A 26,420-nucleotide genomic window follows, 5' to 3' on the forward strand; every position below is an offset into this window, starting at 1 on the left:
TGCAGAACTGCTTCAGCTGGAAACTGATCTAACCTCATACCTGAGAATTAGGTTTTACCCCAGAATACTTCTGTGATCTGACTCGAGAAGTAACAGCAGCCGTCCTGGGAGCAGAGAAAGGGGACAAGCTCTGCAGGTGAGGCTGAAAACCTTTTGGTAGCAGTCCACCACTCCCTCTTTTAATTTTGGCCTGGCAGCTGCTGTACTCAATGGCAGCTATTTCAGTTAGGTACTGTGGAAAAATGCCAGCACAAACAAGGCACTTTGTGTCTGTTGGAGGTATCTCACAACATAGCAATGGGCTGTGTTCTTACTGCACAGCATCAGCATGTTTCCAGTGCTTCAAATCATTGTTTTTGTGATACGAGAACTCCATCACATTTGGATGGCCATGTTGGCTTGCACTGAATGTGCCATGCTGCCATGGGGGTTTGGAGTGATAAAACAATCCTTTGTCGGTGTTTCATGAAGCATTGGAGTGGTGTTCATTCCTGCTGTTCTGAGTTACGTGGACTACGCTGGGTGGTGTGGGGAGGGCTTAAGCCTGTTGTCATGTATTACACTGCAAAGAGATTCTCCCAAGAGTAAAGCCTTGAGATGGCAAAGCACATGAAAGGGTGCATAAGGTAGGAGTGTTTTACTAGATATGGGTCTTCAAAATGGTAGCAAAACATAGTCCAAGATGAAATACAAAAGCCATCTTTCAGATCTGGAGAAAGGGGTGATGAGGGAGTCTGGGGTCCTCTCTAGGGTATGGAGGGCTCTGGCCCTGGAACTGAGTCTCAGTACTGACACCACTAATTCCTGACATTCCTAAATCTGATGCCAGAAAATGCAGAGGTCTTGCATAGCCTGATCTATTGTCTAGAGATATTCCCTCTTTAAAGAACCCAAGAAAAACTGCCAGCTTATTGAGGGCTCATGCTTGTGCCTAAACACAGCGGTTCATTTAATGTATGTATATAGGTACTTCTGCTTTTCTATCACGGTGATGGTCAAAGCTGAAGACCTTCTGGTCTTAAACATGTTTTTCTATTCTCCCATCAAGGTAACATCACTTAAATCTGTCATCCAGATGTAAGATCAGTCTTCTAAATCATTCACATGGTCACTGATCACTGAACTCCATTGTCTTCCCCTACCCGTCTCTCTCCTGAATGAACTTTGACAAAGGAGTGGTAGAGCTGGAAGCAGCACCCTATGTCCATGAGCTTCTAGGGGGATGTCCTGCCTCCTGTTTCCTACTTCTGCAGTTGCTGAACCTCAGCTGCTTTTCAGGAGCAGCCAAGAGTCTGGTTTCCCTTAATTTTTACTAGGATGCTCTTTTGCTTTGTTAGTGATGCATGTCATCCTGAAAAATATTATGCCTTTGCTGATGTCTTTGCAGACTCATTGAGTTTGCTATTCTGAGTTCTGTGGAGGTTCTTGCAAACAGATGCAGTTATCAGGAATGGCATGAATATATAACTACTGAGTTAGCTTAAGAGATGTCCCAATTTCTGAGCAAATATGGCCGTACAGAAGACTGCTTCTCTCATTAGAGTAAGAAGTTTGTCACCTCTCTGCTGTCTAGCTTCATTACATACATACATACATACAAAAATAAACCCACAAGATATTTTAGGCATACAATATCACAAGAATAATACACGTGCATCAGAAATCTCTTCATTACAGCTGTGGGTGGAAGAGATGTGGTGTTGGATTCATTCAGGTACCCTTTGTCAATGCTGGTCTCTCTAAGGCAATCCAGTGTCTTCCTCAGAAGCACTTTTTAAAAATGCAGGAAGGACCACATTCTTCATATTCACTCCTGTGAACCCAGAGCTCCTGGAAAGAGTGGAGCGAAGCCAGAATAGACCCCCCAATCCAGACAGAACACCTTCTTTGAGGGGACGCTGCTGTGATGATGTTGTCGTTGGGACACATCCTGGCCAGTTCCATCTGGAAGCGGTTGGCAAAGCCCTCCATCATAGTGCTGCCCCCGCACAGCACGATATTCCCCACCATTTTTTTGTTGATATCCTCATCACACTTCTTGAGACAGTTGAGTGTCAGCTGCAAGAGCCCTGGCTGCTGTGAGCCAAATAACTCTGGTTTGAAGAGCGCTTCAGCACAAAGGCATCTCTCTTTGCCTACAGTGATAAGGTGTCCATCAGGCAGCTCATAATCCATTTGTTGAGGCGAATTCAAGTCCCGTGTAAGGTCCAGAGACGTGTAACAGCACTTCTCTTTGAGATCTTGTAGGATGTTTAGCTGGTTTTCTGTAAATGTGTTTCCAGACTCGTTTAGTAACTGCATGAGATAACGTGTGATGTCCAAGCCAGCATAATCTACTGTCCTAGTGATGCTACGTAAAATATAACCTTCATAGATGGGAACCACATGCGAAACTCCATGGCCGCTTTCCACCACGAGAGCTGAGGTTTTTCCATAAGAGTACATGGATAAATGGGACTGGTAAGCAATGTGGATGGCAGGCAGGCAAAGTCCTTCAAACAGCATCTCAGCATATTTTCCCTTGTCAATGATGGAACACAGGGGAGGCACTGACACCAGAACAGCATGGTTCTCTGGCTGTATCTTCAACTCTGCCTGGAAGATACACTGCAAAGTATCTTGGACACAGTCCCAGTCCTCCACTATGCCGTGTTTTATCGGGTTGGTGAAGGTGAAGGGTAAACTGCTGTTCTGAAGCCCTCTTCCAACAAACGTTTCTTCTTGATTTCTCCGGGTCTCCCATATGGGCTTAGCAACCATAGATGAAACAAAGCAGGAAGGCCATGGTTCCCCTGCAAAGCCACACTTTAAATAACCTGTGCCAATGTCTAAAACTACTGCTTTAGTTTCCTTCCTGGCCTTGACGCTACCCTCAGTTGCAGATACATGGCTGTCCCTTTCAGATTTCATATGACTTGTGCCCGCTGCTGCCATTCTTCGAGACTTATTTTGTCCAGCTGCGACTTCACGCAGCGAGTGCTGGACGTGCTTCTTGGTAGCACTGCCCTGCCACCACTCCACCTGGGGACAGCACAAGCAGCTGACAGGTGCCTGGAGCCCTGATGTCAGTGGTTCTACTGATGCCACTGATTTATGACATCGTATGTAGGCTTGCCCCTCAGAAACCAGTGCTCCCCATGCAAGCATGTGACAAGTGTGACCTGGCTGCACGCCTGTTGTATACAGGTGGATTGCAGGTATTTGTGCTTCTCTTGGACCTGTTCTGAGGTGCTAAAAAACACAACACCCACCCACTGTGATGGGCCATGGGGAATGAACAGTGCATTCTAACTGTAAAGCTGCGTGGCTTCCCTTCTGGCCTGCATCTGCCACATGAGGAAGACCATGGTTCTCCAGCATCTGCAGCTGCTTTTGGTCCAAAACAGCACCTGTTGCTAAGCGTCAGTGTTACTTCAACTCTGGGGCCACGTGAAGCCCTGGTTTGACTGTGTTGAGTGGATCCCTAGACTGGCTGTGCTTTTGTCATTGTTTATCTGGTGTTATTTTTAAGTTTTGCCTTCTGAATTAAAGGATAATGTTACTGGCGTCAGCAAAAACTGAAGTGTGACTTGTATGTGAAACTAGGCCGTGGTGAACCCCTCAGCTTTAACTGTTGTCTTTTCCACTACAGGAACGTTTTTGTTCTTTTCCAACAGCAACAAGTCACTGTTGCTCCATCAGTGTGTGTAGCAACAGGCTGCTGCATGAGGGCACAGAAGGACAAAGAGTTACAAGCAGCATTTTCCTTGTAAAACAAAAGCTCTGTGTGCTCTTTTACTGAAAGCCATTTCACCCAGAGGGCATCTTACTGAACAAGTCAAAGTTGGGCTTATAATGAAATTGAACCCACAAACCAGTTCCGGACTGCTGCCTATCAGGGAGTTCATGTCTTGATGACAATTAAATACATCCTTGTACATGAAAGAGACAGGCTGCCCCTCTCAGGGCCTGAGTAGTGACTGCCCTGGCAAAGGGCGATGCCTGCTCCATAGCTAAAGGGAATTTCAGCAGCACGAAGATCTTACAGCCATGCTGTGGCACCATGCCGTGACGCCATACCCAATGCTGCTTCCTGCTCCTTTGACAAATTTGCTGTCAGCCCTACCAGCCTCTACAACATTATCACTTAAGAGAAACTCCAGTTATATGCAGAAGACCTCAATTTCATTGTTTCTTTCCTTTCTCAGTAGAAACCTACTCAGCTCCTGAATTTTAAAAAATCCTTTCATTCAAACAAAATCTTTCTTCAATCCTTCAGTTGTCATATAGGTTAGCATGGCAATACCACAACAAAGCTGCAAACACACCGATTACAAAGTTAGTATGCAGCTGTTTCCAGGCCACTTTTTCCCACATTACATTTGTCATTCCAGTTAACAGAAAACACACACAGCCACTAACATTTTGAGGTCTTTGTTTTAGGCTGAAATCTGAAGACAGGTTGTAAGATCATTTTTGCAAAGTCATTTTGGCCAGTGTTTCCTGAGATGTTCCTTTAACTGTGGGATAGTGGACAGCTGTTGTTTGCAACGATGGCATCTGAGGGGCAATTTGAGAAGTTCAGAGACATGATCTTTCACCATCACTTTTCCCTTGCTTCTTACCATCTCCAGCACCTCTGAAAAACAAAACAAAACAAAACAAAAACCACACAAAAAAATTAGAGACCAGAGGTGTTGGCACCATGTAGCATGATGAAACACATGACACTGCAGAATCTCTGGGTACTGGTTCGCATGCACAGCATAGGATGACTGCATTCTAATCTAAACCAGTCACAAAATTCCATTGGCTTTTACTTAGTGGTATTCCCCAGTATCTGAAATTACATTAAACCTTTCACGTATTACAATAGAATTTATGGCTTACAGATTTTTTGGGGGAAAAATAGCCAGAAGCGACAAACAGGATTATGTGTTTTGAAATCCCTTTTCTAATCATTACCTTGAGAGTTTAAGAAGTAGTCTGTAGTAAAAGAGTTCCAGTGCTTTTTTGTTTTCAGGGCTGGAGAATCAAAATCCTGGCTGATTACATGCAAATGCAGCTGACTGAAACAAATATGTAGGTAAGAGAGAAGAATCATGTTAATGCTCGAAGTTCTGTTGCAGTAGTATCAGTTGCAAAGGTGACTCAGCAGAGCAGGACTGCCAGCCTTATGGGCCAGCCTGACTGTGTTTGACCCACAGCCCTGCGACAGAAGAAACCCCGTCAGTCCTGGCAGCACCGTCTCATGCCAAGCATTTCACTTGGACAGTGAAGGTCACTACTCTGCATATTCCACTGGCCCCTAACTACCGTGTGTATTCCTGCTAGCTTCCAAAATGGCAGAAACAGTGGTTTTAATAAAACAGAGGTTTGAACTTTGTAGAGTACATGAATAGGACTGGATGAGTAATTCAAAGCTTCATCCAAGAACTGGAGAACAGTTGAGGAACACTGACTGCAATACCCACAGACATTTGGATGCTGTAAGATCTGGACTTTTTTACACACAAAGCTCAAATCCTTGCTTAGCATCAGGCAGGACTCGATAGGCTTGAGATTGACTCTCTGCTCGCAAACTGGTGCACTCGGCCTTTGGCAGCACCGCCTCTTTCGCTGGGACCACAGCAGAGGTGTGCTGCAGCCTCAGCCACAGGCCTCTGCTGGGGGAAACCAACAGGCATTTCCCAGCAGCCCCAAGACATCTGCTTAGCCCGCTGGCATGTACACAGCACTGTGTGCATGGCCGCACCCAAAGAACTTGGACACTGAACCACTGGTAGCATTTAGAAGGGTTAGTTGCTCTTTAGCAATGCCAAATCACGTTACAAATTTAGCCCCAAATCTGTATAACTGGAAGAACAGGGTCTCCACCTGATGACACATCAAGCTCTTACCTCATACTAGGGATAGCATGGTAGCCCAGTCTGAACTCCAGACTCTCTCTGTCAGGGCACTGTTCAATCATTTTTTGCCCAACTGCATGCATATGTTCCAGGAGTTCAAGATGGTCCCTGGTGACGGACTTGAGGCTTGAAATGGGGTCCCATGGTAACACAAGCCAGTGGTAACGTGCTTTGGGATATTTATCCTTGATGACTACAGTCTTTTCATCTTTGTAAACCTTGCAAAACAAATAACTAGATTATTTTCTGATTGAAGACTAAATATCTTAGCCCTATAAGCACTATATTTAGTGGATTTTGAGATGATGTTATTCATCTGCACATCCCACATTGTGGCCACAGAAGTCCTTAAGCACATGTATGTGTTGCTAGTGCAACTGGGACTGCCAGAAAAAAAAAGCCAGGAAAGATTACTAGATGGGAACAAATATAAAGCAGCAGAGCTTTCCACTTCAAGGAGGACTTCTCCCAGAACCAAGCTGGTCCAGGATATGCATCCTCTCCCATACCACGCACCAGGCAGCTACAGAAAAATGTTCCAGCATCTCTCTTTATATGCTTTCAGGAAAAAGCTTTTTGTTCTTACATAGCAATAAGTTAAGCTTTGCTACAGGTGGATACAAACTCTCTTGAAAAATCACCTGGCTTCAGATGTCAGTGATGTCTGGGAAACTGTTTCTATCAGGCTACATTCAAGGTCTGCAGTCACTGAAACAAAAATCACGGCACTGTGCTCAATACAGAGCATGCACAAATGCACTGGACTGCCTCATCCTTTGCAGATTTCTGGAGAGAAATGCAAGTCTCAGAGGTGCTACATGTGTGCTCAGTGACATCTGCCAGCAAAGACAAAAACATTCAAGTCTCAGCTATTTCAGTTCATGCTACCCAATGTGCTACTTTGTAAGAACACTCACAAAAAAGACAGATTCCTGTCTGTCATGCCCTTCTTCCCCTGTTTCCATTTTGGTTTGCCTTTTGCAACAATTTGATGTAGCTGATGAAGAGAAACAGCAGCAAAACATGTGGAAGATGGGGGGCACAACTGGGCCCTGGCAATAAAAATCTGCCAGGTTCTGAGGCAGAAACTACATGCTGTGTCTCTGATCTTTTAGTAACGCATCTATTGGTGAGCGATGGATGATGTCTTTGTCATTTTGCTAATATTCTCGTATGTTTATATACAGAGCTGACCAGTCTTGCTCTACAGGAAGGAAGATTAAAATTTTATCAGCACACAAGTCATAGGACCAATTCTTTCAGCAGCAAAACTGGTGATGCTGTCATATTTTTATTTACACACACTAGTGTCTGCATGTGCAGCCAGTGGGAATGGGATCATGATCAAGTATTTTCAGAAGAAAGAAATACTGCCATTTATTTAATATTTGATTAAAAAACAAAGATAGGAATTCTGTTGTTTGTGTGCTTAGTTCAGAACCACAACTAATACAGCTTACATTAAGTCACAAACAGTTCTTTGTGTTCTAACATTCAGAGAATAACTGCAAATCCAGCTTATCTTTTGGGTCAAGAAAGCACTATCTTGGAAAGTGCTATATGAAATTCTGCTTAGGTGATGAAGATTAAGCTTCATATTTTAAAAGTAAGCAAGTATTTCAATAGCTTTATCATTCCTCATAGAAAGCCTCATTTGAAACTGCTAGCATTTCCAGGAGAATGGGCCTCCAGTGCTCCTAGTACTCTACCGAGTTCAACACTTAAGACTTGAACTAAAAAAAAAAAAAAAAAAAGAAAAAAAAAATCAAGACATAAGGACCTTCTGATCAGTTATCAAGGAAATTATTTTCACCATGAGGCTGATCATAACCTGAAGGGGCCCAGTGAGGCCATGGGATCCTCACCCTTAGAGACCACCTCAACTCAAACAAAGGCTGTGGCAGTCACACCGAGTTCAAGTGGTCAGACCTGGTGACCTCCGAAGGTCTTTTCCAACTGAAATTATTCAGTGATTTCAAGGATCAAGTATCACAGGTGCCTGTGACATCCACCCTCCTGGACAGATACTCTTGCTGAGAAGTACAAAGGGGAAAACACATCTCTGATCTTAAAGTGGCCATGCAGCAGTCAGCCAGAAAAAAACAAACTCAGTGGACCCAAGCTTCTGGCCTCACTCTGCCAGACAGTGGAGCACTGATGGAGACCATTCTCCCTGTTTTGGAGCTGAGCTAAAAAACCTGGTTTTGAGGAGTTGTCTATATGTTTTCTGTAATTTAAAAATAAAATGAAAGTAGGTTCTATACATGGATAGGGAATATTCTCTCAGGGCTCTCTCAGAATACAAGAGTGTGTGTATACACTTCCACCACAAAATACACTTGTCTGACTTCTGTGTCTTGATTGTGAGCTCCCCAAAAGCGCACAGCAGACAACAACAAAAAAAAAGCTCAAGGAAAACCATTATGCAACCACAGGGAAGCAGAAGGAGGGCGGTACATCTGGAAAATCTGCAGAAGAATAAAAGAAACCATCCAGGAAATTCCTGTCGGCACAAAGAAAAGGAGGAGGAGCCAGGGGTCACATCCTGCCAGCTGGCAGGGAGTTGTTGCAGTGAAGAGTTCACTGTGAACCAGGAAACTGCACCAACCTTGGGGAGAAGGCAGTGCTGGCTGCTTGAAAACAGGAACCTCCACTGCTTGCTCGGCTTCAAACCACAGAGCCTCATTTTAGTTGTTTCCCCAAGGAACCAGAGCAACTGCACTGCTTGCCTGCTCTCCCAACAACCTTTTTGAAATCTGTTAGCCGAATTTGACAATGATGTAGAAAGATCAAAGACAATTAAGATAATGGTGTTCTGCAAAATCAGTATATTAATTGTAGAGACTCCCAAATTAATGCAACCACATTTTCGACCTTATGCAGTATTCAACTGGTTAATCAGATCATTAAAGTAAACTGCAGAAGGATGAAAGAAAGCTCATTTATTTTTGTCAGACAAGAACTACTGTAGAGTACAAGTGCAGACCTCTCACCTGCATTTTTGGATCTTGCATGGAGCTCTTCAGACCCTGACTCCAGTGGCCTGAATGTTCCTAAGGCATACAAGGAAAAAAATATTTTAAAAGATAAGTAAGAAATCAATTATCTGTTTTAAAGCATTCAGTTAAGTGCTTTCTTTATTATAAAACAGCACAATAGCTGAATGACAGCTAAATGATTTCCTTTCTATAAATGCCAACACACCTGCTCCAACTGCCCCCACAAAGCTACTTTTGAAAACTTTTAACAAGATGATCTTAAGATTCAAAGTTCAATCTTTGAAATGTTGGAAATTTGACAACAGGGAGTTCTGGATCTGTTTTAATTTAATAATTTGCACACAAATGTTGTAGCACACTCCTTGATTACTATCAATGACATATTATTTTACAAAAAGACCCTCTGCTTCATGGATCACAAAGGCGAAAGGAATTACAAGGATATCTGATAACTGTCCTATGCTCTGCATACTCTTAGATGTATTTAGTTGTTTATGTTGTGCCAGAAGTGGCTTGCACAGGAAACAAAAAAGGCACAGGAAGATCAAGCCAACACTAGCAGATATCTCTTAACTTGGTTACCACACACCTAATAGAAAGTGGCTCAAGTGCACTTTTTTTTCAAAACAGATAATGTTTTATCTGCTTGGATCACTTTACAAGCTTTATCAATAATTATCTTCATCATATTCTTATAGAGGAAGATGTTCAAATATTATAGTGCTGACAGACGAACAGTGTCAATCATCTTGTCTCCCCCTTCATACCACCACAAATCTGGCCCTAATATAACTAGCTTGAGTTAACAAATGAAGTAAGTGGTCAACCCCCCCCAACCTGGGACTGAGATTTTGTCCTGAGCCATTTAATTTCTGTGCCTTCTGTTCCAGGAACTGCACTGTTATAGTTCCAGATGCACTAAGCAGTCTTCTATTTTGTCCATGTCATAAGGGGCTAAAAACTCCCTTTCAAAAGATTTTGGCTGGTAACATTCATTAATGTAAACCTGGTTCTACCACAATGAAAGATCAGACCAGAAGGGGAGAAAAAAAGCAATTAAAAAGAAAAAAAAAAAGGTCAAGTTGTTCCATTCTCTGTGCGCAAGCTTTTAGATAACCACTGCTCTATTTCTAACAAAGCAGATTTCATCTCAAGAGGCAGCACAGTATCCCTGTGTGAATGAGCTCACATGGACTGTCCTTCTAAGCAGAAACTGCAGCAAGAACCAGAGATTAAATCCTCACCTCCTACAAGCAAGCCTCTTCACACCCACCCAGCTCAGGTTAGAATGGGTCGCAGGTAACTTTCTCAGGTTATTTCAGGAGCAGAGCCTTTGCCACAGCAGACATCAGCTCTCATGCTCTGAATACTCTGAGGATTTGTGTTCACCTGAGATGCTTCTCCACCAGTAGTACCCACAGAAGTCCCGATGGAGGAGACAACCCCAGGAGAAAAAGCACAAGTACTATTACTGAGGTACTTGCCTTCTTGCTTGAAGTTCCTTCATGTGGAGATACACCACTATTGCTTAGTTTGGGATTTGCAGAACTGCCTTGTGTATCCACCACCTCCCTCTTCATTGTTTTCCTGGGCACAAGCTCCACATCATCATTCTCACAGGAGTCCTCACGTGGCGTCTTCTTGATTTTTATGTTCTCTTCTGCTTCTGTAACAATTTTCACTGACTCTTCAGCAAATTGCACCATGTAGGGGTAAAGTTTATTCACAATGTGAAGAACTTGGCCTGGCTTCATTTTCACCTCTTCATCTTTGCCAATATCCACAAGATCAACACTAGTCGGGTTAACTCCTATCTTTGGTAGGGAGACAAAGGAATAAAAAAAAAGAAATAGCAAATGGTGGTGTAACTGGAATCACCAACTACTGCCCCATCATCCTGGAGTATAAGTACCCTGTAAAGCAAATGTGTTTTGTATTCACGGCACTCCCTGCCCACATCAACCTGCTCTAGCAGATCAGAGAGGTCCAACACTGGAGACACCTCCCTACAGCCCAGTATGGCAATCACAGCTGTCAGTGCACAACCCTCAGGGGCACGGTGCCACAGGGACCCCACAGCTCTGCAGCAGCTGGCTACACAGTTACAGCAAGACCTATGCCACTTGCTCAAAAACAAATGAACAAACAAAACAACCCTATTAAAAAACTGCTGAAATAATAACAGCTTTAGTAACAATTATTTCTGAAGAGTATGAGTAGTTTTAACTAATTATTTCAGTCCAATCATCCCCAGAAAATTCCTGTTTTCAAATGAGTTTATCTTGCTTCTCCTTTTTTCTACATTTTGTTTTCTGTTTTCTACCAAATGCCGTCCCATCAACACATTTGCCTTCAGTTACATAAGCACACTCTTGTGGCTCATTTCAAGAGAAGAGCGTTCGGGCTCAAAACCACTGGCTCACCAAGCACAGCTCACTGCTAACACTTGCAACACACTCCCTCCTGCACAGTATAGGTAAAAAAACAAAAAAAAAAATCAGGAAGAAAGTATCTCTGAGTCCCTAGAAGAGTCCACTTCACAGGGATCAGCTCCTTGCTCCTGTCTTTTCCTCCTTTGCCAAGCCAAATGTGATAACCCTTCTTTAGCCTAGTGAAGACTGTGTTCAAACACGGTGACAATTTCCTGTTCCCTCAAGAGAGGATAAACCTCTCTGTCCACCTCAGCTTATGCAAAGTACTATATATACCAGCCTACCTGTATTTTAATGCACATATTTTCATTTTGGATCTTACACTTGAACAAAACCAACTTTACTAGTTATTCTGTACTAGCAGAAAAATAGGACAGCAAGGTCAAATTTTTACCTGCATCACATTTCATCACTTTATGAAACTATGCAACTCCAAAATAATTTTCCCCTCAAAACACTTTAAGACTGAGAAGTCACCTGAACTTTAGCTGATAATTGAAGAGCAATACATCTTCCTGCGTCTCAGGCATAACTAACAGCACAAAGTGGCCTGGGCTACCTAGAGTGACTGCTTGATAGATAATTTCTGCCTGATCAAGAGGGTGACCCTTAGGGAGATCAGGAGTCTCGAACTTCACCAAATGCTTTTGGTTAATGTTTATTCATCAAACAAGCTTTAGGAAACCAGCTCTTCCCTGAGACTGATAAACTCTGTCGCAGAATGTTCCTTTAGCTTTGTCACTGCGATACCTGCCTGCTTCACAAGATGGTACTGTGCCTCTCATTGCTTGGTATTCACTGCAATGAAGCATTTGCCTGATTCCATCCAGAATCTCATCAGTCCACAGTTCTGCATTTTCACTCATGTCAAGTACCATACACACCCTCCAATATGCCATCAAACAACTGAGCACTGGAAACCTGTGACGCACACATATCACCTGGGAAGCACCTCTGGAGCAGGCAGCAAAAACACGCTCACATCCGCCACCAGAAAGTACTCCCAGCCCTGAAATTCCAGTAACATGGCACTCAAATTGCAGCTAAGGCTGATTTCTGTGAAAAACACTCTGAGACATCTTTGCTGGATTCACCAGATACTGGTGAGGTCTGTGTGCTTACTGAGCACTAGGGCTGTTTTGACAGAAGACATTCCTCCTCGGTAGACAAAACACATTGATATGTTGTCCACAAACATGCTCCAGCACCTGAAGCCAGAAAATGTTCCCTTAATATTATCTCTGGTATACTGGTCCTCATGAGAGTAGGCTTACATCCATCCAGCTAGTACACAAGGATGCCTTCACTGCTGCTTCATGTTCTGTCACTTCCCAGAGGTGACCACGCTTTTGGCTCTACCAGACATCAAATAAAAACCTTCCACAACTGCCCCATCCCATTAACACAAGAACTAGTCTGACCGTAAGCGAAGGGCTGCCTCAGCTCAGACATTTAAGGCTCAGGAGGCATGATGAGCAAGTTTAGGGGAAGACCTCCAGAATCTCCCAAACACAGAGCTTGGAAGAACAGACTGAGGATTCACAGCAGTGTGCCCTGATGCTGCAAGTCTTGTCTTGTCTGAGACTGGAGAATATTTGAAAGGAATAGTGCCGTCTTTACACTGAGGTACACACACACAAAAAAAAGACAGATCCCTTCTGAGGACCACTCGCTGTCCTCTCCATCATAAAACGTCTTCAGGCCCTTCAGACCTGCTGATCAGAATCATCGCTTGTGGCATTTGTGGAGTTTAAGTACAACAACCATCCCAGTAAGTATGAGAAATACTGTACATTTAAAAACATACCTGCTTAACTGTGACATAACCCTTGTTACAGTCTGCTTTTAACTGAACTGGAACAAAAGAAAGAACAGAGTGTCACAGAACAGGTTAAATAAAAAGGCCAGAACTCTGCTGAACCACCCCTTGCAGAAAACACTCCTGTATTTTAAGACCTGCTACCTTCTGAAGCTGATCTGTACACAAAGAACACTGCCACCTCATCCTCTGTTTCCAGGACCACAGGTAAAACAGAACCGACCCATACACTGAGTCACACCTAAGTATTTCACATTACGGATCAGCAAAATTGCTTCAGAATAAAGGTAAAATCTGTGAGAGTTTTTGCTATTCTCATCAGCTCTCAACAGGCGTGGAACAGGACTCTGTCCAGAGGGAAGAAAGATAAGGTACAGAAGATGCAAAGGGGAGTATTTTATAGATCACAGATAGTTTTATATGTTCTCCCAGTGCATCTATAAAATAACAAGTCATACTACAAACCAACTGGTGGAAGACTAGGAAAATGAAGTGTCACTCTTTACAAAAAGTACAGGCAGTGGAATATAACTGTGGGCCTGGGGACTCATGTTATGATTCAATGCTTTAGTTTACTAAGGTAAACTTCCTATTACACGTCTCCTTCGACTTTTTAGGACCTAGAGATCTCCATAAGTGCTTATTATAAAAGCTTGATGGCTTCAAGAATCAGGCAACACTACGGACCATGCAGAGAAAGGAGGCCATAAGCCAGTGACTGCAAAAGCAAGCACATGGAACACCTGCTTAGATTTCAAGGAAAAACTGTGATTTCCCATTTAGACCCTGCTCAAAGCAGTCTTAAGAATTAGGCCAAAACACTGGTCCATTACCTTCACTGTAATATAGCCAAACAGAAGAATTATGTTTACTTATAAACAAGAGTGCTGTATTTCTGTCTCTCTTCACAAGTTTGGTTGCTGCTCCATGTAGAAAGCGGGATTTGAGCTAAACCTTACCTTGCTGCCGTGAACACTTCTTATCCGTTATCCCAGTCTCTGGGCCACGCCCGATTACCACTGCTTCCAAGTGTGGCAGCTTCACACGCTGACTGCATTTCTCTTTCCCCACAAGCCAGCACACACGCATCACTGTGCTATAGAGCAAAATAAACAGCATGTTACTAACATGCAGCTTCCCAATGGGTCACCTTTCTGTGAAACGGGGTCCAAGAATTCTGCTGTCAGCCCATTCATTAGCTGAGTCACTTCTGCTAACTAGGTTCATGTTTCTGAAATTCAAAGCAAAGCACAGTATTAACACTAGCATAAACTAAGAGCAAGTTGCGGTTGAAAAGGTAATCCTATTTTCCTTCCTTCTACATATACCATATGTTCTCACATCCATGGATGATGTATAGGAAAAATCAATTGGCTCAACGGTCACAACCAATCCAAAAAACTGATTTGTTTCTCACTGAATCAGAGTTGATCTGAGAGATTAACTCACACACCAACACAAAGAAAGCAGCAGAAGGCAGAGAGGGCAAGAGAGGAGGACAGTTTCATTTAGCGACAATCTGCAGATGGATCGTGCTATGAAACTGGACACTCAACTTTACACAAACGTGACCTGGACAACAAAGATCCCACATCCTCCTCCCTGCCTGGTGCTGGGCACTGTACGCTGTACCTCCCAGCTCTGTGGTGTGGAAAGCGACTCTGTCCCGGTGCGACACCAGCTCTGTCACACACTCAGAAACATGAGGCGGGCGGCGAGGCCCAGCCAGCCGCACGTCCCGGCCGGGCCCCTCCAGTGCTCACTACACACCCTGCCTGAGGGAGCCGCCATTACCCTCGGTGCCCGACCACTCGGTAGGGGATGGCACAAAGCCACGGCCACCAGCAGCGCACAGCCGATGCGGACGCAGGGGATCCCCGCGGGCGGCCGGCGCCGTCCGGTCCCGCCTGCCAGGCCCCAGAGCGGAGGGGCGCCGGGCCCCGTCCCCATAGCAACGCCGCCCCCCCCACACCTTTCCGCGCGCGCTGCCGCCGGCGCCGCGGCCGGCCCAGCCAATCGGCTGCTGCAGCGTGTCCCCGCGCGGCCCGGCGCACGCGCTCCGAGACGGCGCGCGGCGGCGCGGGAGCCGCGGCTCGGCGCAGGCGCCCTATGCGATGGGGGGGGGGGGGGGGTCGAGCGGCCCGCGCGGTAACGCTGCGCCGGCGGCGACCAGGCCCGCGGGGCGATGCGGAGCGGCGGCCGGAAAGGCGCCGAACGGGCTGCCCGCTGCGTACCCGCCTGCAGCTCGGTGCTTCCCCGCGCGGAACGGCCTCGCGCCGGTAGCGCGGGACGTGGGAGGTGGCGCGGGTAGGGCCCGCCCGGCTCACACGCGTAGCGGGACGCGGCAGCGACCGCCCCGCAACACGCACACGGCGCAGCTGGAGCAGCACGGCGCCCTGACGCGTGCCCAGCCCCTCCGCCCGCTGCGCGTGGCAGGGCCCGGAGCATGCGCCGTGCGGCGCGCGGCCAGTGTGCGCGGGGAGTGGCGGCGGCGGGCGCGCTCACTGTTGAGAGGCTGCGGTGATTGGCCAGCCGCCTTCCACCTCCCACTGCTATTGGCTGCCCGCCCTCCATGGCCTGACGGCGGGCGGGGTGGGACTTCCGGGGCGGGGCGGTGCCGGCTCAAAAGCGCCCGGATGCGGCACCGGCTCGGAACTTTCCAGAAAAGTCGGGATCGGCGCTGGGCGAGCAGCCGCCGTGGGGTGCGGGACCGCCCGGTGCTCAGCGGCCGCCCTCCGCCATGGTGAAGGAGACTACTTACTACGATGTGCTGGGCGTGAAGCCCAATGCCTCCGCCGAGGAGCTGAAGAAGGCCTACCGAAAGCTGGCGCTGAAGTACCACCCTGACAAAAACCCCAATGAGGGCGAGAAGGTCTGTGCCGGGGCGGCGGGGCCGGCTGGCGCGGGGTCCTGGCAGGAGGGCGAGGGTCCGGCCGGGGAAGGTTTGGAGGGCGGGAGGGCGGCGGGCTAGGCGGCGCGGCGTTCGGGGGCTGCTCGGGTTTGCGGGCCCGGGTGGCTGAGGCGCGGTGTTTGTCTCTCGCAGTTCAAGCAGATTTCCCAAGCTTACGAAGTGCTCTCCGACCCGAAGAAGAGGGACCTGTATGACAAAGGAGGCGAGCAGGCCATCAAAGAGGGTGGCTCTGGTGGTGGCTTCGGGTCACCCATGGACATATTCGATATGTTCTTTGGCGGCGGAGGGAGGATGCAGAGAGAGAGGAGAGGTAATGTGCCGTCTGCTGACACTATACCAGACTTTACAGCGTGATTGCTGTGGCAGACTGGATCAGAGGCTCTGAGGAGAATGCCATACACATAAGACTTTAAATAGCGTCAAAATGAAATTACAGGCTTGATCTTAATATGGAAGGAAACATTTTCCCTATCCCTTAACCCTTGAAACAAACAGGGGAAGGCATTTGGTTCATACAGTGGTCTCTTGTGCACTGTTTCATGTTAATAACTAACCAGATTTCATGTTTGAAAAGCATTTATCTGAGCATAAGCTCAGCTTCTAATAGGCTAAAGAGGAAGTGGAATAAGGTAACATACCTTAAAGTGATTTTTTTAACTGAGCTAGTGGAAGTGTAGCGTCTGAATGTGAATTTGGTCTTTAATTGCAAGTAACTAGTATCTAAATAAGATAGCCAGTTCAGATTGAGTGTGTGAAACCTTTTTGTTTTCCTGTGCTGTTCAGTGCAGTTGAGTAGAAGCTGCAATAAAATACTGCTCAGAAATTAAACTCCAGAGTAATCACACTGGGAAAGACTCTGGTGTTAGTTAAACTGTTTGAGCGATGCTGACCCCATCCCTTCTTGGTGTAGAAGTGGTGATAAAAGAAGATTTGTGTCAAAATGTTACAGTGTTGTATCAAAATATTCCTAGTAACCCAGAACTTTGTATCGTTTACAAAATTAAGCCGGCAGTAGCTGAAGTTCTAGTTAATTGCTGCGTGTAAAAAATGTAGTTATTTCAGTTTCCAGAAAGTCCCCCTGTGAGAGGAAGAAAGTGCGTTTCTCCTACTTCCTTGCAGGTGACACAGTCAGTAACTTCGTTTAAAATGAAAGCCTGCATGGTGAAACTTAAACCTGAGGTTCTACATACTTGGTTTCTGTTACAGTTTATGCTTTCATAGAAGAGTCTGACTTATTCTAATAGAGAACTGTTACCAACAAAGCCATTTGAATTGTTACCTAATTGGACATCAGATAGGAAGGGGCTATTGTCTAATATCAGCAAAACAAGATAAAGCTATATTAAAATAGGATGTTAAAGTTCATAGACTTGTTTTGTCATGACTTGAGCATAGAGACATGGGAATTTTACTGTTACTTGGAGACCAAGCTTTCAACCTTAAGTAAATAATCTGGTTTCTTTTACAGGCAAAAATGTGGTCCATCAGCTGTCAGTCAGTTTAGAAGATATGTACAATGGTGCAACCAGGAAACTTGCACTGCAGAAGAATGTTATCTGTGACAAATGTGAAGGTAACGGTGAAACTAAAACCAAGCACAAGTTGATTCTAAAGCTTTCAGGTTTTGTTTTGGTTTAGGGATTTTATTGTTGGTTTGTTTGGTTTTGTTTTTTTTTTTTTTTTTCTGGCAACGCGTTACCATCCATCTCTAAATTTTCATTCTCCTCAGGTCGTGGTGGCAAGAAAGGGGCGGTAGAGTGCTGTCCTAACTGCAGAGGAACAGGCATGCAGATCAGAATTCACCAGATTGGGCCAGGAATGGTGCAACAAATCCAGTCTGTGTGTATGGAGTGTCAGGGGCATGGAGAGCGCATCAGCCCCAAGGACCGCTGTAAGAGCTGCACTGGCAGAAAAATTATTAGGGAGAAGAAGATATTAGAAGTTCACATTGACAAAGGTGAGGTCTCTTACTAAGTTGAAGTCTTGAACTTGGATATACTGACTGACTTTGCAGCACTAAAACAGAAGCTTTATTAAATGCATGATGTTGATTTGGTGAGTAACATTGCTGAATATGTATACACAGTAAAATTGCCTATTGCTGCCTTTAAAAAGTAGGAGACTTATTTTGGGGAAGATTGATTGCTTCTGTCTTTGCATCTAGTACTTTTGCACATAACTGAGAACCTGCAGTATTGTAAGTAGTGAAATACATTTGAGCAACCTTATAAGCACGCGTCTTGTCCAGGTGACTGGACTGATTAAAATCTCATCACTTATTGGCTCAGTTTGCCTAATCAGTTTTCTCTGCCTGTAGGGAAACCCTGCAGACTCGATCACTTCTACTGTGTTTCAGTGTGAAGGGGAACCAGGTCTGCTATAGCAATGGGGTGCAGAGACAGTACTAAGCCTCTCATGCTTAGAACTCTGTTTGCTATGCAACCCTGACAGTGCTGCACCATGCAGGTGCTCTTTGCCTGGCAAAATGCAATTCAATACACAAACCCTCATGGTGATGAGAGAACGCAACAGCATTGAGTCACAGGTGCCTCTCTGCTGAGGAGGCTGCTCAGAAAGAAGCTGGTGGGAGAAGTCTCTGGAGTAGTGCTACTTGTAAGGCAGAGCGAGCTGACAAGCACATGGCTGCTACAGACTTGTGCCTGATTATCACCTGCAACTGCTGTAGGTGTAAACACATCTTATGCAATGCCTGGATTTGTTTTAATAGGGAAAATTGTACACTAACACGAAATACAAGGGCTAGTGGGAATATGTTATATACATTTTAGTGAGGGAAATAACTGGGACTAGTTTATTTTCCTTTCCTTGTAGAAAAACAGACTGAGCTAGCATGAGGCAGCTAGAATTTTTAGTACAGAGACTTGTGTGGGTGAAATGGCTTTCTTATGTGACAATTACAGTCTTGCACTGTGCAGGCACTGAGATCATGTTTCATAAGTAGCCTTGCCACATATATTTATAAAACTGAAGAAAGTGATCAGTTGCTTGTTCTTAAATTGTATTTTGTATGTAGTGTTTCTGTTTTTATTTTAGTACTTGTTTATATGATAAAAGCTGGTTTGATATTGTTTCCCTAAGGACTTTATCCTGGCGGGTGAACCTTTTATGCTACGGTAAATTTTAATGACCTTGAGACACAGTTCACGCTGGCACAACTAAAATCTGTTGGACATATGAGTGGATTAAAAAAAAAAATATTATGAATGCTTCCAGAGAAGGTCCAGATGGTGTAGCTTAAAGATACAGAGATCTCCTGGTACCAGCTTGTGCCTGTAAAAATATTTCTTATTTCTGCTGTTTACTTAAAAGGATGAACAATTTTTTTTGTTGGCTTTCTGCAACAGGAATGAAGGATGGTCAGAAAATAACATTCCATGGTGAAGGTGACCAAGAGCCAGGACTAGAGCCAGGGGACATTATTATTGTCCTGGATCAAAAAGACCACTCTGTATTTACAAGGTAAAAACTCTGGGCGTCCTTTGTGTTAACTCCTGAGATGTTTGTCCACATGCGTCCTGGGTTACAACTCACCTTTTTTATCTACTGGAAATATCAGTAGATAGGATCATGTGGCTAGAACTCAACTGTGGGTTTGTTTGGGTGGCCAAAGGAACACTGAGGTGTGGAGGAATCCTGGTCCAACTAGTCATAGCCACTTGTGTTCGGGTAGCAGAACATATTCTTTTGTGAGGTTTGGCGGTGGAAAGGGGTGGAAGGTAAACAAAACCATTTACAGATCTTGGAATTTTAAGAACTCTTAAAATACCAGTATTCTGTTTAGTAGATGCAAATGCCTCAGATTATTTCCTTGCTCCTTCTAGGATAGCATTCCATCACTTCAGAAAATTACCATTTAGTGTAGGGAGCTGTTCATTGCCCACTTGGCTTCAAGGCACATAACACTTGCAGTGTGTTTACTTTTGCTCAGGAATCTTATTTATGACAAACTTACTGAATAGAGCATGCATCCTTCTGACCAAAGGTGGTTTCCCACACTAATTTCCTGCGTGAGTGCACTCGTCAGTGTAGTCTGTCCTGTCTGTTTTTTCTTGCGAAAGTAAAAGTGAGTCAAGCAGTGTTGACCATGTGTCAAGTATTTAGTGTTACTGGGCAGTACTGCTTGGTGTTGCAGCCCTCCTTGTTTCAAGTTACTGTTTGCGAAATGGGTCTGCCCAGTACATTTTGGTCCAATTAAAAGCAACACCGGTCATCTCTCAGAAATTTGTTGCACTTGGTGTCTTGCGGTTTCTGTTCAGAGCAGTAACAAGAGAATCGATGGACGTAGAGATAGCATTTGTCTCAGCACCGACCATGGACATTGTACTTGTAAATAGGAATGGTGAGTCAGAGCTCCTTGGGAAACCCGCAGCTGATTTGCCCAACTGTCCTGTGTGGTGCTGAGCACTGGATGTTGGTGCCAGAACTCTATGCCAAAGAACACTGAGCTCACAGGTTAAGAATCAGTTGTGTTTGCTTTGGATAAGCTTACTTAGCTGATTTTTCTTAACTTCCAGTGAAACCAGATACTGAATCAGCTATGCCAAAGGGACAGTCTGGGCCAGACTGTTTGCACAGTTACCTGGAACTGGAAGTCACAACTCCGCTGGCTTATTTTTGTCCATCTTTCTGCCCACTGCCTTCATTTCTAGTGTCCTTAGATAACCCTTGATATTACTGGTCTTAAGGGGTTATGCTGAGGTTGTGCTGCTCTGGACAAGTGCAATATTGCTTCTAACCTGTTGCAGCCTAAAATTAACTTTTCAGGCAGGTCTCCTTTGAGACACATTTAAAACAGAGTGAGTGAAATAACCAAGTTCTTTGAATAGGCTGAAGGGTTTTGTAGCCTTTGACATGCAGACATCTCTAGTGCTTGCATGCTGAAGTCACCATAAGCAGTTAAAACAATTACATTATGTTTTCCAGATACCTCTTGTTGCTTTCATAACATCATAACCCAGAGTGGCCATCACCTGTTCAAACTTCCCTAGTACCAGATCTTCAGAGACCAAGTGTAACAGAATAATGTAGAGCTACCTCGTGCACTTATGAAAGTATTAATCTACATAAAGGAAAGGATTAGTTGTCCCAGTTGCAACATTTAGGAGGCTAAGAGAGAACTTCTTCCTAGAATTGGGAAGGAGTGGTGAAGTGAAACTGATTGCAAGTGAGCTTTGCTGTATTTACTTCTCTTCAATAAACATTTCTGTGCTAGACTTGCTTATATTTATGTTCAGCGTGGCTGCCATTCCTGCAATTGCTGGCTTGAGGTGCTGCATGTATGTTCAGTAGTATTCATTTAATTGCCCAGGCTTCCATTAGAATTATTGTCCTTTACAAGTTAAATAGTGAAGTTGGGTATGATTCCTTTTACTGCATCTCCCTCTCTGTGGCTGTTATTGATTGTTTCTTTCTTAGACGAGATGAAGACCTTCTTATGTCTATGGATATTCAACTGGTTGAAGCACTATGTGGCTTTCAAAAACCTATCACAACGCTGGATAATAGAACTATTATTATTACTTCCCATCCTGGTAAGTGTTGCTTTGCTTTCTGCTAGAAGTCCAAGCATACAGTGAATGTAAGCTGCAAGTTTAAAGGAGCAGAAACATCCGATGCTGATGTACAAGGGATGTGTGCTGGTATCAAGCTTATTTTTCCTAGTCTTTGCAGTACAAATCTTTAAAAAGAATTTTTGGATAGCAGTCAGCAGTAACTTTCTCTTTGCGTGATATAGTAACAGACCTTACCTCACGGACATACTTGTATCCTGAGGATACTTCATGAGAATTGAAGGCCGTGGGTCTCTGACAACCACTTTTTCAGCCTTGGAACTGATGGAGCACTTTAAAAATTTGTAAGTATGCTTCCTTTGGGAAGCATAACAAGGTTACAAGAACGTAATGTAGACATCAGCCTGCTTTCCTACTCAGAAGTGACCAGGCAGTAAATCCCTATTAGACTACTACATATTGGTGTAACTGTCTAAACATGATGTAGAAGGTTACTTGAATACTGAAGTGAGTTAAAACTAGCTCTGCCCCTGTTGCCTGCATGGACCCTTTTTTTGTTGTTTTTTAGGCCAAGTTGTCAAGCATGGGGCTATTAAGTGTGTGTTGAATGAAGGTATGCCAATTTATCGCAGACCATATGAAAAAGGACGTCTGATCATAGAATTCAGGGTAAGTGGATCAAATTACTTCCATGGTAACCGTTCAGCACTGAATATCCATCCAAAATTTAACTTCTAAGCATTATCTCACAAGAAGATACACTAATTATCAGATGTCCTGGTTTGGTATTTGGTTTTAACAATGGTGAGAACATGTAATCATTCAAACAGAATTACAGTTCAGAACAAAGAGAGAACTCCAGAACGCTCTGTGCTGAAAGAACTTTAAGTACTGGAAGAATTTCTTCAGATACCTTGCGAATTTCTGTTTGTTTGGCAAGTTCTTTACTTTCTATCATCCTGTAGGAAGAATGCATTAATAACTTCCCCTGTGCTGGACCAAGGGGCTAGGCTGGAAAATGCTGATTTCTTCTCTGGAGAGAAGCTGATGCTGTGAGCTGCCACAGCACACCCTGCTGTGGCTTTAGGGAGATTCAACTGTATCGCTGATGTTGGTATATCCTGTTCTTTGCTTCTAGGGTGATTCCAGAGAGCAGCCTGAGGCAGAAGAAATATTGGATAAGACTTGTTTCAGTTGCCAGCATTAGAAGCTAACTTCTTGCAGGCATTAAAAAATAGCCTTAGATATTTTATTTTAAGCACTGGGTTTAAGTCATCAGTGGTGATGAAGCTAACTCTGTCAGATACTTGACCTGTAGTGGGATGGAAAAAGGCCAGTTCAGGCAGACTTACGTAACCCTGGTTCTTGATGATTTCAGGTGAACTTCCCAGAGAGTGGCTTCCTCTCCTCAGACAAGCTGTCTTTACTTGAAAAGCTGCTACCTATGAGGCAGGAAATAGAAGAAACTGAGGAAATGGAACAAGTGGATTTAGTGGACTTCGATCCATCTCAAAAAAGAAAACACCACTATAATGGGGAAGTCTATGAAGATGATGAGCATCACCCTAGAGGTGGTGTTCAATGCCAGACATCATAAATGGGCCAGTGAATTAACTTGTGATGCTTGTTTTGTACGCATTAGGGGATAAGTGGAGGACTGCAAGCAGTTCACCCTCAATTCTTGCTATCTGTTGTTCTATCCAGCCATAGTTGTTTCTAAAAGCATAAGCAAATAAACTAAGTAATTAAAGTGACTTTGCAATTTGTATAAAGCTCCAGGATGCAAGCTCAAATGAAGTTGATTGCACTTCACCACTTGTACTTGGGCAAGAAAACTTCCTTACTTGCTTGTATTTTATTCCAAGGTTTTCAATTCCTGTATGTGTGCAATTAATTGCCCAGGCTTAAACTAAGATTCTGTGGTGTTGTTTTTGGGAATTTTAGATCTTATACTCTGTTAATAAAGTATGCACAAGTATTTACAGTTCATGGTAAGATATAGTTAAGTTTTGTACCACTTAGGATAACATGTTAATGTTTTGGGCTTGTACTGGTGTTAGTTAAATAGGGACTGGCTCTTGTGCAATCACGTAATACATGAAGCTGACAAGGATGTGATCAGCCTTCACAGGCCAATTAAAATCATGCGATCCACAAGCTCTCTGAAGCTGCTGCTCTTACGGTCAGACAGTCCCTGCCTCTGTCAGCTTTGGTCCTGACCCTGGAGCTAGATGTGAAGCTTTCTGCAGTTCATTGCTGACTAGTCTTAGGCTGCTGTCCTGCACCGTACTGCGTGTAGAGCCAGTGGTTGCTTGGCTGCTGCAGGTGCTTCCTTCACTGCTGTGCATGAGTAAAAACCTCCAGGCTTTATCAGCACACATGTGGTGTGGAACCTGTCAGCCTGCTGGCATGTGAAGCTTGACTTCCACCTTGGTTACTGAAACTGGATACCACTCAGTGGTGTGTCATGGAAAGCGGTACCAGCCCCATTGGTGGGCATAGGTGATCCTGCAGAGGAGAGAAACTTGCTGTCAGTGAACACAACCAACTGACATTCTGAAGTTCATGTATTGTGTGCATTATTTTAAGCTGACTCTTGAAAAATATTGTATGAATGTTCTAATTACTGTAGATGAAGTATTTCCAATATAATTGCAAAATTGTTCATTGCCTCTTTTCTTAGACTAGATGTTGGTTTAAAGACACCACCCCCTTCTTTTTAGACAGCTATTCACAGAAACATCTTGGCAAAAAAACTTCTTTCAGGAAATATGCTGAGAAGACAGGTCCAGATTTAACCTCTGGTGTGGTAGTTTAGTCTTGTTCTACCATCTGGCTTGGGACAGAGCTTATGCTTTTCATACTGCTTTGAGGCAAAAGTGTCATGAAGAGAACTCTGGCTTGTTTTTTTCTTTGTACACGACAGTGCACATGTTAGTTGAATATCTGGAAACTGTTAGTCTATAAAACATCTCTAGCTCTTGTGTTACGGGTTTCAGTTTATAAGGACAGCTGGTACTGTGGTTTTTTACCTTGAACATTGTTCCCTTTCAGGTACCTACAGAGTAGTGATCCCCTGCATGTTTCCCCTTTTTGCTTTCTTTGTCTCAGCAGGAATAAAATTCTGTAGGCAAAATGTCATTCCAAATTCTGCTCGAATGAGCTCATCAGTAAGCTGTACAAATGTGACCAGCAGGAGCCTCTGCACTGTCAGTGGGACAGTTTGGCTAAGTCAAGGAGAGGACCAGAGAGTCATCCTACCTCTGGCTAGGTCTGAGGCTCCTGCACAACGGGTCTTGAGACTAAACAGCACTAAAATAAGGTACTTGTTTTCAGTTCAGTAAGCACCCTTGTTTGTTTGTTTTTTTCTTTAACCACTGGATTAAAACAGTTGGGGCAAACCCAACTCAGTGCAGTGCTGTGAGGGTGACAACAAGACATAATTTTGGTTCAGATGACTGTTACATAAATAAGCATTCCTATAGCCTTTTTTTTTTTCCCCCAGAACACCAGTTTTCCTTTCACCACACCCATAGCTGCATCAGCACAGCTGAGGTAATGTTTCTGTTCTTGACTTGTTCTTGAGACCACAGTGGCCATTTCTGTGTTAAGCTTGACAACACCACAGCTAGTCTAGAGAATAGGTCAGGTCTAGCTTCCAAGAAGGATGGCTGATCAGAAGTCTTGGCAGCAGCATCTTTTTCTGGGCTGCTCTACTAATGCAGGAAGGGCAGCAGAAACACCAGCAGTTCAGCAATATGCTTTGAAATGAGGTGGTGACTGACATAAGCTGTGTCCCAAAAGAAAGAAGCTGGCAGCAGTGGAGTAAGCCTTCAGCAAAAAGCGCTAGCAAGGAGGAGCCACCCTCAGACTTTGAAGGGGGATATTGAGTACAATGTGTGGTCTCTTGGAAGCTGCTTAGTTCTCCCGTGAAACCTGAGGTGTCACACAGCTACAGCAAGCACCAAAATGCATTCTGTGCCACTGAAAAATGAAATAAGACATTTTTTCCTGACTTCTTGTTCTGTGTGGGATACAGTTTTGCATTTCAAGGGATAAACTGAAAGGACAATATAGAAATTGAGGACACAGTGATACAAAACAGCTGCTCTGTAACTACCAACATAGTAATCCAACCTACCATAATCTGAGTTGATGTTTGCAACTACTGCCAGTCTTTCAGTTTCAATATTGACAAATTCACATCATCAAGTTTATAGTCTAGATTGTTACAATGATTCTTTCTACCATGCACCAAGCATGCAGGACTTGTCTTTTTCCCAAAAAATCCAGCAGCTCCACTATTCCACAGGTTTGCTGTGAAACTGAGAATGCCCACAACAGACTCATTTAAGAGCCTGCTGTCATTTTTGCTTCTGCCTGTAAGACTTCAGGGCCCTAATTCTCCTTCCTGTGCTTTGTCTAACTGCTACTCAACAGCAGTGAGAGAAGTTTGCTAAGCCCAGGGGAGTTAACTCAATAATCCCAAATATGCTTCAGTTTACAGTGTGATGCAAGCAACTTGCACTATGACTTTTTCATTAGCAACTTCATCTGGGAAGATGTTTTTCTGCTTCCATTTGTGACTGATTGATGCTCCAAGTGTTAGTAAGGTACCATGGGAGAAGGAAGGTTTGATTTAAGCCATTCTTTTCCAAAAACACAGATAAAGAAATGCCAGGTTCCATGTTTTCTTAGGGGGTAAGATGAGCATTCTTACAGTGCCCAAAGATTGGGAAGAGTTCAACCACCTTGATACCTGCTGGAAGGACAACACAGCAGGACATAATCAGCCCAGGAGGTTCTGGGAGTGCATCAGTGAGAACTTCTTGACCCAAAG

General features: G+C 44.2%; 4 protein-coding genes across 4 annotated transcripts in view; 1 reads left to right on the plus strand and 3 right to left on the minus strand.

Moving 5' to 3' along the window:
- B4GALT1 (beta-1,4-galactosyltransferase 1) overlaps window positions 1-26,420 on the minus strand; it is a 202,947-nt gene that overhangs the window by 102,041 nt on the left and 74,486 nt on the right. The window lies entirely within an intron of this gene.
- Window positions 1,762-2,934, minus strand: LOC308051847 (actin-like protein 7A; the record flags this gene model as incomplete). Its single annotated transcript, XM_080362493.1, has 1 exon — window positions 1,762-2,934. One exon carries the CDS (start codon window positions 2,932-2,934, stop codon window positions 1,762-1,764), a length of 1,173 nt encoding a protein of 390 aa, XP_080218619.1.
- APTX (aprataxin) lies at window positions 4,264-15,448 on the minus strand. Its single transcript, XM_080362989.1, has 8 exons — window positions 15,373-15,448; window positions 14,098-14,234; window positions 13,127-13,173; window positions 10,372-10,701; window positions 8,882-8,941; window positions 5,880-6,106; window positions 4,945-5,048; window positions 4,264-4,618 (listed from the first exon to the last, which is right to left on the minus strand). The coding sequence occupies exons 2-8, from the start codon at window positions 14,225-14,227 to the stop codon at window positions 4,464-4,466; spliced, it is 1,053 nt and encodes a 350-aa protein (XP_080219115.1). The 5' UTR covers window positions 14,228-14,234; window positions 15,373-15,448; the 3' UTR covers window positions 4,264-4,463.
- DNAJA1 (DnaJ heat shock protein family (Hsp40) member A1) lies at window positions 15,754-24,323 on the plus strand. The gene is made up of 8 exons (XM_080363072.1): window positions 15,754-16,010; window positions 16,182-16,359; window positions 17,518-17,622; window positions 17,779-18,006; window positions 19,415-19,529; window positions 21,486-21,601; window positions 22,149-22,249; window positions 22,959-24,323. Exons 1-8 carry the CDS (start codon window positions 15,879-15,881, stop codon window positions 23,175-23,177), a joined length of 1,194 nt encoding a protein of 397 aa, XP_080219198.1. The 5' UTR covers window positions 15,754-15,878; the 3' UTR covers window positions 23,178-24,323.

Source organism: Nesoenas mayeri (genome assembly GCF_963082525.1).
Source record: "Nesoenas mayeri genome assembly, chromosome: Z".
NCBI classification, from domain to species: domain Eukaryota; kingdom Metazoa; phylum Chordata; class Aves; order Columbiformes; family Columbidae; genus Nesoenas; species Nesoenas mayeri.